The sequence below is a fragment of the Theileria annulata genome, chromosome 4 (assembly GCF_000003225.4).
Source record: "Theileria annulata chromosome 4, complete sequence, *** SEQUENCING IN PROGRESS ***".
In the NCBI taxonomy this organism is placed as follows: Eukaryota; Apicomplexa; class Aconoidasida; order Piroplasmida; family Theileriidae; genus Theileria; species Theileria annulata.
The window spans coordinates 1,552,021-1,564,945 of NC_011098.1; the positions used below are offsets into that span (position 1 = coordinate 1,552,021).

Here is a 12,925-nt window from a genome sequence, read left to right on the forward strand (position 1 = left end):
TAAATTTTTATTTTAATAGAAGTCACCTTTACTTATTTTATAGTTATGAGAGCAAGAAGGGCAAACTAGCCTACCTTCTAGAACATGAAACTAAAGAAATTATTAGGACTAAGAGAGTTTAATAGTTACGTCGAAAATTGCGTGATGTACAGCGTTTATGAAGTTCTCGTTTTCCAAATCTTCGTTCACAAAGTTGACTGGAAGGTCAATTCCGAGCTAAATTATATTAAATATGATAACTAATTATTTATTTTACCGATTTAGCCGTTTCATATAACGCTTTATAATCCATCCTGGATAACATTTTCTTTACAAATTCTGGGTTCACCGGTTGTGGCTCCACTTTATAGGAATCCGGCTCCTGATTTATCTCTATTTTGAGTGGATATCCTTGAGTGCAATTATTCTTGTTGCTACAAAAGTTAATGTGTAGTTAAAGTGTAATTAATATAGATTTAGGGGACATACCACATCAGCATATTATGTGTGAGTAATCTCATTATAATAAAAAATAAATTACTATTCTAATATCAATATTTAATAAATAAGTTGACTATTAAAAATATAGAAATTATAATAAAATTAAAATCAATATCGTTTAGAGTGAAGTCGTGAGGATAGTGAGGATTTGTAGGAGCTGGGCCTTTTTCCATAATCCTAAAATATGTGTAAATTATTATATTTAATACCTTTCCAACTGCTAGGGCTTTTTCACGTTCTCTTCTCTTAAATTCTCTGATGAGATCCTCCTTATTAGACTTTGGATCGTAGGTGTCATTCTTGCGATATGAATCCTCTGAAGAGCTTCTTTCTCTGCGTCTCCTTCTTCTGTAAGAACCTGATGAACTCCTAGAACGAGTTCTAGACCTTGATCTTGATCTTGATCTTGATCTATCTTTTTTTCTGGACGACCTGTGTTTATCTTTCTTATCGTAGTCCTTGCCCTTTAAAATGACGTAACCAATATCAACAGTTTCATCATTTCCGTCTTCAAGGTGTACTGTAACTAAGGGGTAACCTTGTCTTCCTTCCTTTACTGTCAAAATTTCTCCGTCTAGCCAGTCTCCCCTATAACTTTGTGACAACATTTACCTACTTACTTTGAACACACTGACACTTGTGCTCCCTCAACGAAGTCGTCCACAAAATCTAAATTTTTTACTCTTCGTTTGCGATGCTGGGACATTTCTAAAAGGTGAGCTCCAAATAAATTTTTTACTCTTACTGGTAGTCTTGGCAAAACTGAAAGTGGGTGAAAAGGTTGAAAAAATGTTAATTAAATATTTTTTAATTAAATGTTTTTTTGATTACTTGTGTGGTAATATTTGTCATCCATGAGTAAAGACTCTGCGTATTCTCCCATGGTGATCTGTTTGTTTCCGTCAGCTGAGACTGTAAAAAATTCATCATCTAAAAAATAGGGTTCAAACCAATTCCAGAGCTGAAACAAATGAATTTGATTTTAGTTACCTTGTCGGGAGGGAGAACGTATCTCAGGTAGAGAAATCCACAACAACGTGCGTATGGAGATTTGTTGTTTTCCAGAAGAAAATTCATCTGAACGACTTCAATTAAACTAAAAATTACCTGTTTTTCTGTCAATTTCAGGACAAGAAATCTGTATAGGCAACAGAAAATTGTCGAAGGTGCTCTTGTTGCAGTTGAGCAATAAGGTTCGCAATGAGATGCAAACTGAACTAGCTCATCGAAAACTTGGTAAAAGTTCTTGACGGACCTATGGTTTTCATTAAATTATATAAACATACAGTGATTTGTAGTACTCTGAGGACAGTATGTTACTTCTCAACAGATCATTCATGTTATATGTGACGGAATTTGTCCTATAAAATTATAATTAGATCAAACTAACATTGGTATTTGGTTTGCTTTATCCTCCTTTGAGGACGACGATTTCTTTTGCGCTATTTTACTTATCTCGTGTACTGATGACTTAAACTTTCTGCAAAACTTGCAGTTCAGCTCAGGTTTTGCTATATTTTAATGAGATTATCTAAAACTTACTATGCAGGTGACACTTTTGGACACTTTCAAGGCTATTTTGCAACATCTGTTCTTGTTGATATTTATACATTAATTCTAAAAAAATATTTTAAGTTTATTTAAATTTTAATGTACCTGGAGTCATGTAATATTGATAATTGTAGTAGGGAGCATAGTTATACTGAGGAATCATCCCCGGTTGAGCTGGGTAAGGAAGTACAGGATTCATAAGAGGGTTAATAGGTATCTGTTGCATATTATAATTTACTCCAGGGTCAGGTTGATCAGAAGGTTGACCTGATTGAGATGGAAACCCCAAATCACTCATTCTGGTATCTAAAATTGAAAACCAAGATAAGGATAAACAAAGGAAATTGAAAAATTATAATATAATAAAAATAAATTCAATTAAATAATCATGATTTGAAGATAAAGAAATAGTTTTGTAGGCTAAAGAACTGATAATGTTAGGTTCAGGATATGCCCAATTGACGGAGAAAATTAGAGTATATAACAGTTATAATGAGGAATAAAAATTCTAAATAAATTTTATAATTATAGCATATTGTTCAGTTTACTATATTTAGACCAAACTCTCCTGTGTACGTAGGAAAATAAAGTAACCTCGTTAGTACTTTTAGTATTTGGTTAAATGTTTTGTTCAATTTCCATATCAATTTATAAAATCAGTGTATTATATCGAATTTTCAATGTTTTAATAAATTTGACCCAAATTTAAATTTTGTGTATGTAAAATATTTCAACAATGACTTCCAAATGAGTCATCAATTAAACAGTAAAATCTTGATATAAATTTGTAATTATTATGGGTGATTCAGTACGTATAACCATAGGTGGAGATGAGGTGGTTGATCATTTTGCCTCTGAAAGAAATCTAGAAAAGCTAGATTTCGAGGCTCAAAGGCAATTGGTAGTGCAACTTATAACTTCCATGGCTGAAAATGTCAAGGAAAGAGATAAGATTAAGCGAGACAAATCAAGTTAGCTTTATTTATTTAAATTATTTTTAGGCCACCCTCTCACTAATATTAAACTTTCCACTAAACTTGAGTCTCAACTAATGGCAGCGTACAATTTCTTGGACGTCCTAAAAAACATATACGGTAAACTACTTAACTCTAAGAAGAAGCGTGGCAAATACACGGAAAGTGAAATTTCGTCCTTCGGAGAAACCATAAAGAACTTGGACGAGAATCTTGTGAACCTAGAAAACATGATTAGATACAAACCCAACTCCGCCATTAAGAAGTCAAGGATGGATATTGACGTGAACTCTATCCCCTTTGATAAATGTAAGCTTTTGATTTTTAATAATTTTTAGCTGCTCTTACAACTGAAGAGCAAAACTACGTGGCAGAGTCTATAAGGCGGTGGAACGTGCGAGATGAGGGTTTCGACAAACAGCTCCAGGAAATTGGAGAGGCAGTTGACAGAATAGGTACGAATGACTAAATTAACCGAAATCTTAGGCGAAGTCGCCATTCATATCGGAACGCGTGCCCAGGACCAGGCTAAAGCAGCAATAGAAGCTGTTGTTGATGTTGAAAACACGACGAAGGGTGTTACTGATGTTACGAAAAGGATCAAAAAACTACTCAAGAGGCAGCGCATGGTTGAGTTCTACTGTCGCATGATTCTCATTTTAATTGTTCTGGTTTTATCTGGAGTTCTTATATACATAGTCATGAAAAAGCTAAAGAATAAATAATTTAATAAAATTTATGATGCTTGCTTCTTTTTAACGCGATATTGTCCAATAACAACTGCATGGTCCCTGTGATAAGGTTCCAGAGTCAACTGCTCTCTTGGCTTGCAGTTTTCCTTACGTAATTTATCAACCTCGGCTACATAATTATGTTCAGTAGGAAGCAAACCTGCAAAAACAGCCTCAGGGCTGGCGGTGGAGTCCACACAGTTCGCCTTGATGGCAATTATGTACCATCCTGCTGGCTTTAGAAAGTGGTCGGCATTCATGGCAACTATTCTGGCCTGGTCAGGCTGTGCAACATCGGCGAATATTATGTCCACCATTCCAACTAACATCCTATATTTCTGTGGTTGTCTTGCGTCTTCAACAATTGGAACTATGTTAGGTCTCCTTTTAGCCTAAAGTTTTTTATTTCCACATTCACTAACCATGTTTGTCAAGTCCCTGGCAGATCTGTGTGAAAACTCAACTGCGTAAACGAGCCCGGTGGGTCCAACCATGTCAGAAACGTGAGAAACTGTTGTTCCGTTTGCGGCTCCTAAAAATTGTTTAAAATGTAAAAGATACCGAGATAAAGAACCTTTGATCCTATTCCTATTGGCATGTTGGCGACTCCACCAATAATTGTTGCTCCAAGCTTTGAACGAAAAGGATTCCACATTCTATATTCAATTTTTTCTCCATCTTCATTCTAAAATATAATTAAAATTTGATTTAAACTCACAGTCACTTCAATTCTCTTCTCTCCATAGATGGATTCTCCCACAACCATGTTTCTGGTAACCAGAGCGTCGGATTTTCCCTTCGCTATATAAACTCCGGGAAAACGATGTGGAACAACAACGACTTTGTTTGATCCGGAGGAACCATGCTGTTTTTTCTGAGATTTACCTTGAGCATGACGTCCTCCCTTGAATTTGTTCCCTGTGAATTAAATTATATTTAAACTATACAATGCGTTTACGTACCTGATCCTTGCTTGTTATTCTTAAAATTTCCGCCTTTGAAAGCTTTCTTTCCTGTAAAAGGGTTAGAGAGAAAGAATTAGGTAAAATAACAATTTACAACAAACCTAGCATTATAATATACAATATTTAAAAAAAGAAATATTTATAAGGTATATGATGGAAATAAAAGGTAAAATAACATGAATGTTATAGTGCGATAAGATTCTACAGCCCATTAGGGATTAAAATTCATTAAACAAAATTATTCATTTCTTTTCCTCACTTTAATTATCTTAAAACTTTTTAAATAATGCCCACTTGATTGCGATAAAATTCCATTAGATTCATTGGAGTCAAATGTATTTCTCTCTCCCTCAACTTCTATCTCAACTTCACCTCCATCGTTATCCTAAATAATATTTAATAGTAGATATTTATATTACAAGTTTTCCAGAGTGAATTGCAGACTGACATAATGAAGATGTTGGACTGTAAACCCCTAAATTTTGATTTTGTACACTAAAAGTTACAAACCAGTTCCAAAAACGTTATAAGGCTTGGCATCTTTGCATCCTGGTGGACAATCCAACAGTACTCTAGTCCCAATATGCATTTTTAGAACAAATACTGCAGTATCTAAGTCGGTTTATATGACTGTTCATAAGTTACCTTGACAAGATAGGTGTATAAGTTTAGGCGCCCTGTGAAGTGAAAATGATCTCATAAATGGAACATTTGATTTCTGACTTGTAATTCCTGAATATTAATCTTTAGTTAGCTATATAAGTACCGAAATGTCCATGGCAGTTCCCATATTCACTTAAACCATTTAGAACAGTTAGTATAGCCTCACCACCATCTTTTGGTATTGCACCTGAATGTAAAGCAGCCTTGCAAATTGAGGAGTCTGATGTATAAACCTTAGTGCCCTTTAGAGTTAGATCAGGGTCAATGCATGATTTAGTGCATGAAATAAGGAAGCTTTTGCCATTCGGACCGTTGAAATTTTCAGATTCTATTGTATCAGAGCAGTCTAATTTTATGGCAGGATTAGTGGCGTTTGAGTGAACATCGTATTTTCCAAAGAATTTCTTCATGCATTTAGTCAGACATACATTGCCTTCAGTTGTAAGTCTAACCTTAGTAAGGTTTGAAGTTAAGCTTTCACTGTTTTGGCTGCTTGCATACTGCTGTCTTATCTGTTCAGGTGACATTACATAGTCAAAGGCTTGAAAGCCCAATATGTGGCCCTTGAAATAGTCCGAGTCAGTATCAGCCATCTTCCCCAATATCAAATCCCCCTGAGTTTTATTATTATACTATTATTACCTGGAAGTTAAGATCAAAAGTGGTGAGTTGATTGGTCACTGGAACACCGTCGACGAATACAGAAATGTCCTTAGTTAACACATAATACAAGATTGATATGTGTGCCCTCTCTGTGTGTATATTTTATTTATCAAAACTCACTTCCCATAGTTGGAAAATAAGAAGTTTTAACAAGCTCTGGCTTGCAATTTTCTTGTAAAACAAGCTCACCGAAGTTATCAATAGAACACAAAAATCCTCCACAACTTTGAAATGAAAATATGGTGGACCAGTTTCCAACTCCTCCTGAATAAAGTTAAACTTTATATTAAAACCTGTTGGAACAATTTCAAATATAAATGTTGCATCTCTAAATGTCTTTATCAGCTTCGAACCGGGTAAATCCTTAGTATTAATGTAGTCAGCATGATTCCCATTAAAGCCTAATAATCGTCATGTGATGGTTTAATACCCTTCCAGCTGGGATCAGGTGTCCAGGAAAATTTGTAAGGCGCCATAACATATGAAGGAGTCATTGGTTTCTCTTCTAAATTCTATAAGGTGTTTAATAACCAACCGTTGGCTTTAGAAGTTTCCAAAACCTCCTTTTCAACCTTTGACATTATATATTTTGTGGGTTTCGACACCATGACTATGTGTTTCATTCATTAATAAACTCACAGGCTTTCTCTCTAGAATCATCTCCCGACCTAGATAGGCTTAAACTTTCAACACCATTCATTGATGTTCCGTAAAAGTGCTCTTGAGCGTAGGAAATGATTACAACTATTTCACCTCCGCTGTTGTCGAGAACTCCAGAATGTATTGCCGCCTTGCAAATCTATTTGTTTTTATAAGAAATGTGGTTGACTCACTGATGAATCTCTGGTGTATATATATGTTCCCTTAATTGATGCAGGTTCGTCCCTAAAGTTAATTGATGAACAAAGAAGTTTAGAGTATTACATGCATCCCATTGGACATGATGCTACTTTAAACGAGCCATATTCACCCTGAAATTGAGAATGCGATGTGAGGGTGTCATAACATGATAAATTTATAATTTTCGATAATTTTTTTAAGGGGGGTACGAATGGTTCCACTTTTTTCAAGTTCCTAAATTCACTAGGGTCCCCGTTTCCTATACATGATACGATAACATCTTGGTCATGAGTGCAGTAGATATCATCTCCAGACTCGTGCTCACAGTCCTTAAGTTTAGATTCGCCTCCTATAAGAAGAAAATTCATTAAAATATTTACCATTGCACTTGAAGTTGTTTGCTGCTATCTTTGTGTGGACTTGAGCACAAAGATTCAAGCCATTAAAGTCTGAGCATTCCTTATCTGAAACTCCACCATTCTAAAAAAATAAATCAAACCATAACCAACTCTCAATCCAGAATATCCCATCTCAATGCATGCGATTTTTTCTGCTTCTTTGGTCCAATATTCATTGCAGACCGTCCCGAAACCTACGGTTGGCGTTAGGTTTAACAAATTTACCATTATTGTATATTTCAAGGCGTCCAGTTCCCGTTGAGGATGTGGCTCCTGTTGAATCCACGATCCTAAGCGTTCCATATTCGAGGTTAGTTGTTGGTGAGAAGTTTGTGCATTTCACTACAACATCTTCCTTGTGATTTTTACAGTCGATTGTTGGTTCCTCTAGTGTGCAATTGTTAATATCGGTTTCATCTCCTTTACACTAAACAATTTTATGAGAATAATAAGCTAACCTTTAACCCAGAGCATGAAACATGATATCCTGGAGGCGCACAAAAATTCTGATTATTAACATTGGTGCAGTTTTCTTCAATATTAATTCCATATTTAAACCCTATTTCAAACATAAACTATATAATTCTAACCTAGGGTGTTACATACAAATGTTGCAGATTGATTATTAAATACAGAATGTTTTCCTCTTTTGCTGAAATTTAATTATTTATGTATCAAAAATACCAAACAGTTCCCCATTTACCGTTTCGAAATATTTCTAGTCTCCCAAAGGAGGTTAGTTTTCCAAATCCTATATTATTAAATTTGAAAAGTCTGTTTACCATCGACAAGTCTGACACTCTTGTCTATTTCATCGATACTCTCTATAGGATTGATATAATCTAAGAATTACCGTCTAAAAACATGAAAAAACTAAAGTTGTTTTTGTCTGCGGGCGGTTCATAATCCTCAGATTTGAGTCCTGATGCATTGTTTTAAACTAAATAATACCGTTGGATCCAGTACCACCAAAGTATTTTGCCATTGATTGAACTATTGAGATGACAACCTGGCCTCCTATGTTGGGATTTGTTATATTAAAATTATACCTGAGGGAGTTGTGACTCCATCGTAAATAGCTGCTCCGCAGATAGAAGTACTTGATGGGTGGATTGAAGAACCCTCAATTGACATTAATGGGTCATTATTGCAATTCATTGGACAACGAACTGTAACATTAAAAGGTTTTACAAATGTTCTGGAAAATAATATTACTGTTCAACGTACCCGGAATATATATCAACAGCTCTGGTGTTGCACATTACGTCTAGTGGAGAGGTTTCATTTAAATTTGCCACGCTTGTTAGATACTCAGTTGAGATTTCAACAGATGGTTCAAATGGGTATCCTATCCACCTCTTTACTGGGAATGAATTAACTACTTCATTAGATGCGATTCTGATGTTATCGCAGTACCAAGGGTCGTTTACTGCGTCGTTTGAAATTATTAGACCATTTATATCCCCTACGTCTGCGCCTTTGACTTGAAATGTTTGGTAGGATGCGGGATAAAAGGAGTTAGAAAGAGTTTTTTCGTTAGTCCTGCCTGATGAACCAAGCAGTGTTAGAGAAATTGTTCCATTGGAGCCGGCATCTTTTTGACCTCCAGTTTGAACACTAACAGTATATGTCTTGTTTCCTGAGAGTAGGTATGTTGTGACGTGTTCTTCTTTGTTTCTAGATTTGGATGGTATGCAGTCGAAAGTCCAGAATCTTGATCCTTTATAAACTACTATCTTTTCGCATGACCAATTTGTATCATTTAATTTTAGTTCAAGTGACCTAGGGTCACCCACGTCTACTCTATCAACTAACTGTCTAAACTGGTATTAGATTTGCAATAAATACCTTCTTATTGTTCCATCTTTAGTTACTAGGGTTATAGGATTTGTATGTTTACCTTCTCCTACTATTCTGAAAGTTATTTCCTCCCTAAAATATATCCATTACAAGTAAACATACTCAAGATAGAAATTATCCAGAGGCTGTGTATACACATCGATGAAATATGTTGAATATGAGTCACCGGCTGAAAATGTGTAAGTGAAATAACGAAATAAAATGATTTATTCCAGTAAACTAGGCTTTGTTCTGTACCTGGTAAACACTGTTCATATCTCGGCTCAGAATCATTTGAAGCTACTTTACACCATTCTTCAGAGTATGCAAAATTATAAGAAAACAACACGAATAATAATGAAATCAGAGATGATAATTTACAGCCATTTACAATCTGATTTTGCCGTTTAAAATTCATAACTGCGTGAAGTAAATAATTTCAACTGATTTTAAATCTATATTTTACATTCTGGTGAGAGATTTTAGAAATTTCTGAATAAAATGTGTAAAGAATCCACACACACGACATCAAAACAAATACTTGCAATACACCTAATCTATTTGATAAAAAGAGGAAGAATCATAGTAAAATAAAAATATACAAAATTTTTAAAATATTTATGATTTATTGGTTTTTGTTTGTTGGTGTGTACGATTAACTTTGGGCCGAAAGAGTTTGCTTGGGTCGATGGGATCGTACTCTGAGGTAAAATAATTAATTGAAAAATGTTTTTTGATATATTTACCTGCAAATAGCTGTCCACAAGCTGCGTCTATATTCCTTCCGAAGTAATTTCTGAATAAAAGTCATAAATCTTTATAAGTACCTATATGAGCATGATATTCCGTTCTTCCTGAGGTATTTCTGAAGCAATTTATTTTAAGTTTCAAATATACCTCGAATTTTAATGACTGGTCATGTTCAGTAGATTCATACTTGTCGATTGACTTGACTAAACATAGAAATGTAGTTTGATGAGTTAAGACTAGTATTTGTGGCATACCGATATTGTATGGGATAAGATTTACATGATAAAGATATTGTACTTCTTTGGGTCTTCCCTTTATAATGTTTATCAGTTCTTCAACGTGTTCTTTTGTATCATTTTTATCTATATAATTTTGTTAATTATCAAACCTAACCTTTAATTAAGATGTAAGATATCCATATTCGTCTTCCCGTTTGCCTAATTCTTTCATCCATTAGTGGATAAGCCTCTTGAAATGGATATAGTAAATTTACAGGAACCTAAAAACACTTTGCAAATGAATGTGTACCATTTCATTTCTCTCTTCTGTGAAAGGTGAGTGCAAAGAATAAGCTAGGTTAACCTAAGAGTTAAATTTGTTTTTATTTTAAAGTTTACATAAGGGTATTCCTTGTTTAGTTTTTTAATTCCTGGTAAAATCCCTACTGTTGACACGTTAATCCTTCTTGGTGATAATGCAAAATATCTCTTATCAGTTAAAATATTGATTGATTTAAAAACATTCGGATTTGATAGTGGTTCACCCATCCCTAAAACCGAATTATAACTGGATGCTAAACGTACCCATGAATGATATGCTATCTATTTTATGTCCAAGTTGTTGAAAATATAAAACTTGGTCTGTTATCTCATCCACTGTCAAGTTCCTTTTGAGGCCTATTTTACCTGTTGCACAGAAAGAACATGCATAACTACATCCAACCTAATATTTATTGACAAAGAGATCGAAATAAATGATTACTTGTGCTGATATGCATAGCGATTTGTGTGTATTAAAATGTAATAAAACAGCTTCTATCCTACTACCATCACTATTCTGAAACAGGACCTTTTTAGCTCTATCGGAATTAGATTCAGATACTGGATTAAGTGATAATAGTGACCCTTCGAAATTGTCATGTAATCCACTCCTTAGTATCTTAGGCAAATGGTACATGGACAAAAAATTAGGTGTTTTATTGCGATATATAGAATTAAAAATTTGAGAAAGTCTATATTGTGGCACAGAATTATCCTTTAAATATTTTGCTATGGTATTAAACCTTGTGGATTTGTCCATTTGTAAAAAGGCTATCCTTCCATATTATAAATGTGGAATATGGCATAATTTTTAACTAACTGCTTATGTGTAAAAGTATAATAATATTACGTAAAACAAAATTTCATTGTTAAATATATATAATGAAATATTGTGTAGCTCGACTTGTTAGAATACTGATATTAACTCCAAACAATTATAATATGGGTATAAAAGTATCCATAAGTTTATATAGTATTTTAGGAAAGGAATACTTTTAAATTATTGAAAATAATGGGAAAATTACAGGCATGTATTAGATTGAAATAAGAGGTGGTATAAAAATATTATTAGAAATTGAATTTATTGATTTTAACTGATATAAATGAATTATCGATTATAATAAAGTTGATAAATGAGAACAGTGAATCTATGTGTAACCTTTATGATTATTGTGCATTGATAGTGATCAATGGCACTATTAGAAATTGTATTAAACTAGTAATTTCTAGGAACAAGTTGGAATTTGGTTAATGTTGAATATATCATGCCTGTAATATATTGTATTTATTAGGTTATTCTAAGAATTTTTGTGTTTTGGCCAGCCTCGATTTATTTAGTGTGTAGGTTTAATACATAATTTCTCCTTGTATTTTATATAATTTACATAATTAGTTGAAATTAACTTTATTTTTATAATTTTAAATTAATAGCTTGTCTTCTGTGTACAATTAGCCAATGCTTTTTGTTAATTGCTCATTTGACTTGAGACTATTTTTTATCAATTTTAGTCATGATGATATAAACACATTTAGGATTTAAACAAAAGTTCGTGTTAATTTATTTAAAAGGATGTGGCTTTCTACTAGAAAGGATCATTTGGACGATGGAGCTCCACCAAACAGAGCTCCATGTGTCTCTTTTGGAGGATTCTTTAACAGCTCGCTGAGGATGGGATTTGGACTACAATTCCTTGCTCTTTTATCTCTAAATTTTGTATATTATAGTTTTAATGGAAAAGGAGTGTTTAGCTATGATTTAAGCGGCTTGCCAGAGGAAACTAGGCTCGACCCGAATTTTAGGTTCTATACAACTATGGCATCAATGTTTTATATGCTTGGCTCATTGAGTCTTGTTTGTTTTCAGGTTCTTCTAGCAGATGATACATGGTAATTTTTAACGATTTAATTATGTTTTAGCTGGGCTAGAGGATATCGCTCTGGTTCTAAGATATTGCGCTTAGCTACATTTTTGGATACGGTCAGCTCAACACTCCAGTTTATTTTTTATTTGTATGTTTCCAAGTTTTACAGTAAGAGGTGGTATGCTCACCTTAACGAAGGTGGAAGTGAGCTTGTTTTCATGGTCTTCACCAGGAACATTCACGCCTGCGCCTGCCTTTTGTATGGTGTGGCATGTTATCTATTGGAAGTGTACCACGATGAGGGGGCCGGAGATTTGCACGCATATCTTAATGGCGTTTTATTTGTTGCAACTGGAGTTATGGGTTTGTTTTTATATATTTAAAAACTTTTTAGAATTTGCCGTTTTGTTGTTCAACGTTAATGGAGCTTACACGCCATTGCTGTTGCTATCTCTTGCTGCAGCCGCTCTTTGGGCATTTTACTTTGAACCTGAGGTGACTTTTGTTTCTCCAACTCTTGAAGAAACTGAACTGACCAATGATGTTGAACAGCAGGTGGAGAAGTTCACGAGGCTCACGCCAACCAGCCAAATTCCTTACTATTAAAATAACCTATTTTTAATCATAAAGAAATAGTAGTTTACTTCTATGTATTTGTTAATTTATCTAT

At 34.1% G+C, this 12,925-nt stretch overlaps 7 protein-coding genes across 7 annotated transcripts, besides 10 other annotated features; 2 read left to right on the plus strand and 5 right to left on the minus strand.

Annotated features, from left to right (window-relative positions):
- Window positions 1-12: 12 nt before the first annotated feature.
- TA09955 (uncharacterized protein) lies at window positions 13-500 on the minus strand (the record flags this gene model as incomplete). The annotated part of the gene is made up of 4 exons (XM_948332.1): window positions 13-90; window positions 130-216; window positions 257-413; window positions 469-500. 4 exons carry the CDS (start codon window positions 498-500, stop codon window positions 13-15), a joined length of 354 nt encoding a protein of 117 aa, XP_953425.1.
- A 30-nt stretch (window positions 501-530) lies between these two features.
- On the minus strand, window positions 531-2,329 carry TA09950 (splicing component, putative; the record flags this gene model as incomplete). The annotated part of the gene is made up of 8 exons (XM_948333.1): window positions 531-1,068; window positions 1,101-1,242; window positions 1,312-1,410; window positions 1,431-1,735; window positions 1,767-1,841; window positions 1,871-1,991; window positions 2,023-2,097; window positions 2,137-2,329. The coding sequence occupies 8 exons, from the start codon at window positions 2,327-2,329 to the stop codon at window positions 531-533; spliced, it is 1,548 nt and encodes a 515-aa protein (XP_953426.1).
- Window positions 540-593: a sequence feature (1 probable transmembrane helix predicted for TA09950 by TMHMM2.0 at aa 496-513).
- Window positions 2,330-2,827: 498 nt separating the features above from the next.
- On the plus strand, window positions 2,828-3,730 carry TA09945 (uncharacterized protein; the record flags this gene model as incomplete). The annotated part of the gene is made up of 4 exons (XM_948334.1): window positions 2,828-3,002; window positions 3,033-3,314; window positions 3,344-3,460; window positions 3,492-3,730. 4 exons carry the CDS (start codon window positions 2,828-2,830, stop codon window positions 3,728-3,730), a joined length of 813 nt encoding a protein of 270 aa, XP_953427.1.
- Window positions 3,641-3,709: a sequence feature (1 probable transmembrane helix predicted for TA09945 by TMHMM2.0 at aa 242-264).
- Window positions 3,731-3,741: 11 nt separating the features above from the next.
- TA09940 (fibrillarin, putative) lies at window positions 3,742-4,913 on the minus strand (the record flags this gene model as incomplete). The annotated part of the gene is made up of 6 exons (XM_948335.1): window positions 3,742-4,128; window positions 4,159-4,268; window positions 4,298-4,421; window positions 4,455-4,654; window positions 4,699-4,740; window positions 4,820-4,913. 6 exons carry the CDS (start codon window positions 4,911-4,913, stop codon window positions 3,742-3,744), a joined length of 957 nt encoding a protein of 318 aa, XP_953428.1.
- Window positions 4,827-4,895: a sequence feature (1 probable transmembrane helix predicted for TA09940 by TMHMM2.0 at aa 7-29).
- Window positions 4,914-4,939: 26 nt separating the features above from the next.
- TA09935 (uncharacterized protein) lies at window positions 4,940-9,633 on the minus strand (the record flags this gene model as incomplete). Its single annotated transcript, XM_948336.1, has 25 exons — window positions 4,940-5,086; window positions 5,121-5,176; window positions 5,212-5,313; window positions 5,347-5,433; window positions 5,468-5,978; window positions 6,007-6,116; window positions 6,148-6,291; window positions 6,321-6,428; window positions 6,563-6,637; window positions 6,667-6,826; window positions 6,861-6,912; window positions 6,952-7,216; window positions 7,248-7,331; window positions 7,449-7,692; window positions 7,724-7,824; window positions 7,856-7,917; window positions 7,950-8,016; window positions 8,048-8,089; window positions 8,119-8,187; window positions 8,217-8,282; window positions 8,315-8,463; window positions 8,493-9,083; window positions 9,166-9,197; window positions 9,292-9,498; window positions 9,571-9,633. The coding sequence occupies 25 exons, from the start codon at window positions 9,631-9,633 to the stop codon at window positions 4,940-4,942; spliced, it is 3,594 nt and encodes a 1,197-aa protein (XP_953429.1).
- Window positions 9,634-9,722: 89 nt separating this feature from the next.
- TA09930 (uncharacterized protein) lies at window positions 9,723-11,153 on the minus strand (the record flags this gene model as incomplete). The annotated part of the gene is made up of 8 exons (XM_948337.1): window positions 9,723-9,900; window positions 9,932-9,969; window positions 10,002-10,216; window positions 10,248-10,353; window positions 10,383-10,436; window positions 10,472-10,623; window positions 10,658-10,796; window positions 10,836-11,153. 8 exons carry the CDS (start codon window positions 11,151-11,153, stop codon window positions 9,723-9,725), a joined length of 1,200 nt encoding a protein of 399 aa, XP_953430.1.
- An 810-nt stretch (window positions 11,154-11,963) lies between these two features.
- TA09925 (uncharacterized protein) lies at window positions 11,964-12,861 on the plus strand (the record flags this gene model as incomplete). The annotated part of the gene is made up of 3 exons (XM_948338.1): window positions 11,964-12,280; window positions 12,311-12,618; window positions 12,650-12,861. 3 exons carry the CDS (start codon window positions 11,964-11,966, stop codon window positions 12,859-12,861), a joined length of 837 nt encoding a protein of 278 aa, XP_953431.1.
- Window positions 12,057-12,125: a sequence feature (6 probable transmembrane helices predicted for TA09925 by TMHMM2.0 at aa 32-54, 83-102, 117-139, 159-178, 193-215 and 217-239).
- Window positions 12,210-12,269: a sequence feature (6 probable transmembrane helices predicted for TA09925 by TMHMM2.0 at aa 32-54, 83-102, 117-139, 159-178, 193-215 and 217-239).
- Window positions 12,342-12,410: a sequence feature (6 probable transmembrane helices predicted for TA09925 by TMHMM2.0 at aa 32-54, 83-102, 117-139, 159-178, 193-215 and 217-239).
- Window positions 12,468-12,527: a sequence feature (6 probable transmembrane helices predicted for TA09925 by TMHMM2.0 at aa 32-54, 83-102, 117-139, 159-178, 193-215 and 217-239).
- Window positions 12,570-12,618: a sequence feature (6 probable transmembrane helices predicted for TA09925 by TMHMM2.0 at aa 32-54, 83-102, 117-139, 159-178, 193-215 and 217-239).
- Window positions 12,650-12,669: a sequence feature (6 probable transmembrane helices predicted for TA09925 by TMHMM2.0 at aa 32-54, 83-102, 117-139, 159-178, 193-215 and 217-239).
- Window positions 12,673-12,741: a sequence feature (6 probable transmembrane helices predicted for TA09925 by TMHMM2.0 at aa 32-54, 83-102, 117-139, 159-178, 193-215 and 217-239).
- Window positions 12,862-12,925: the final 64 nt, after the last annotated feature.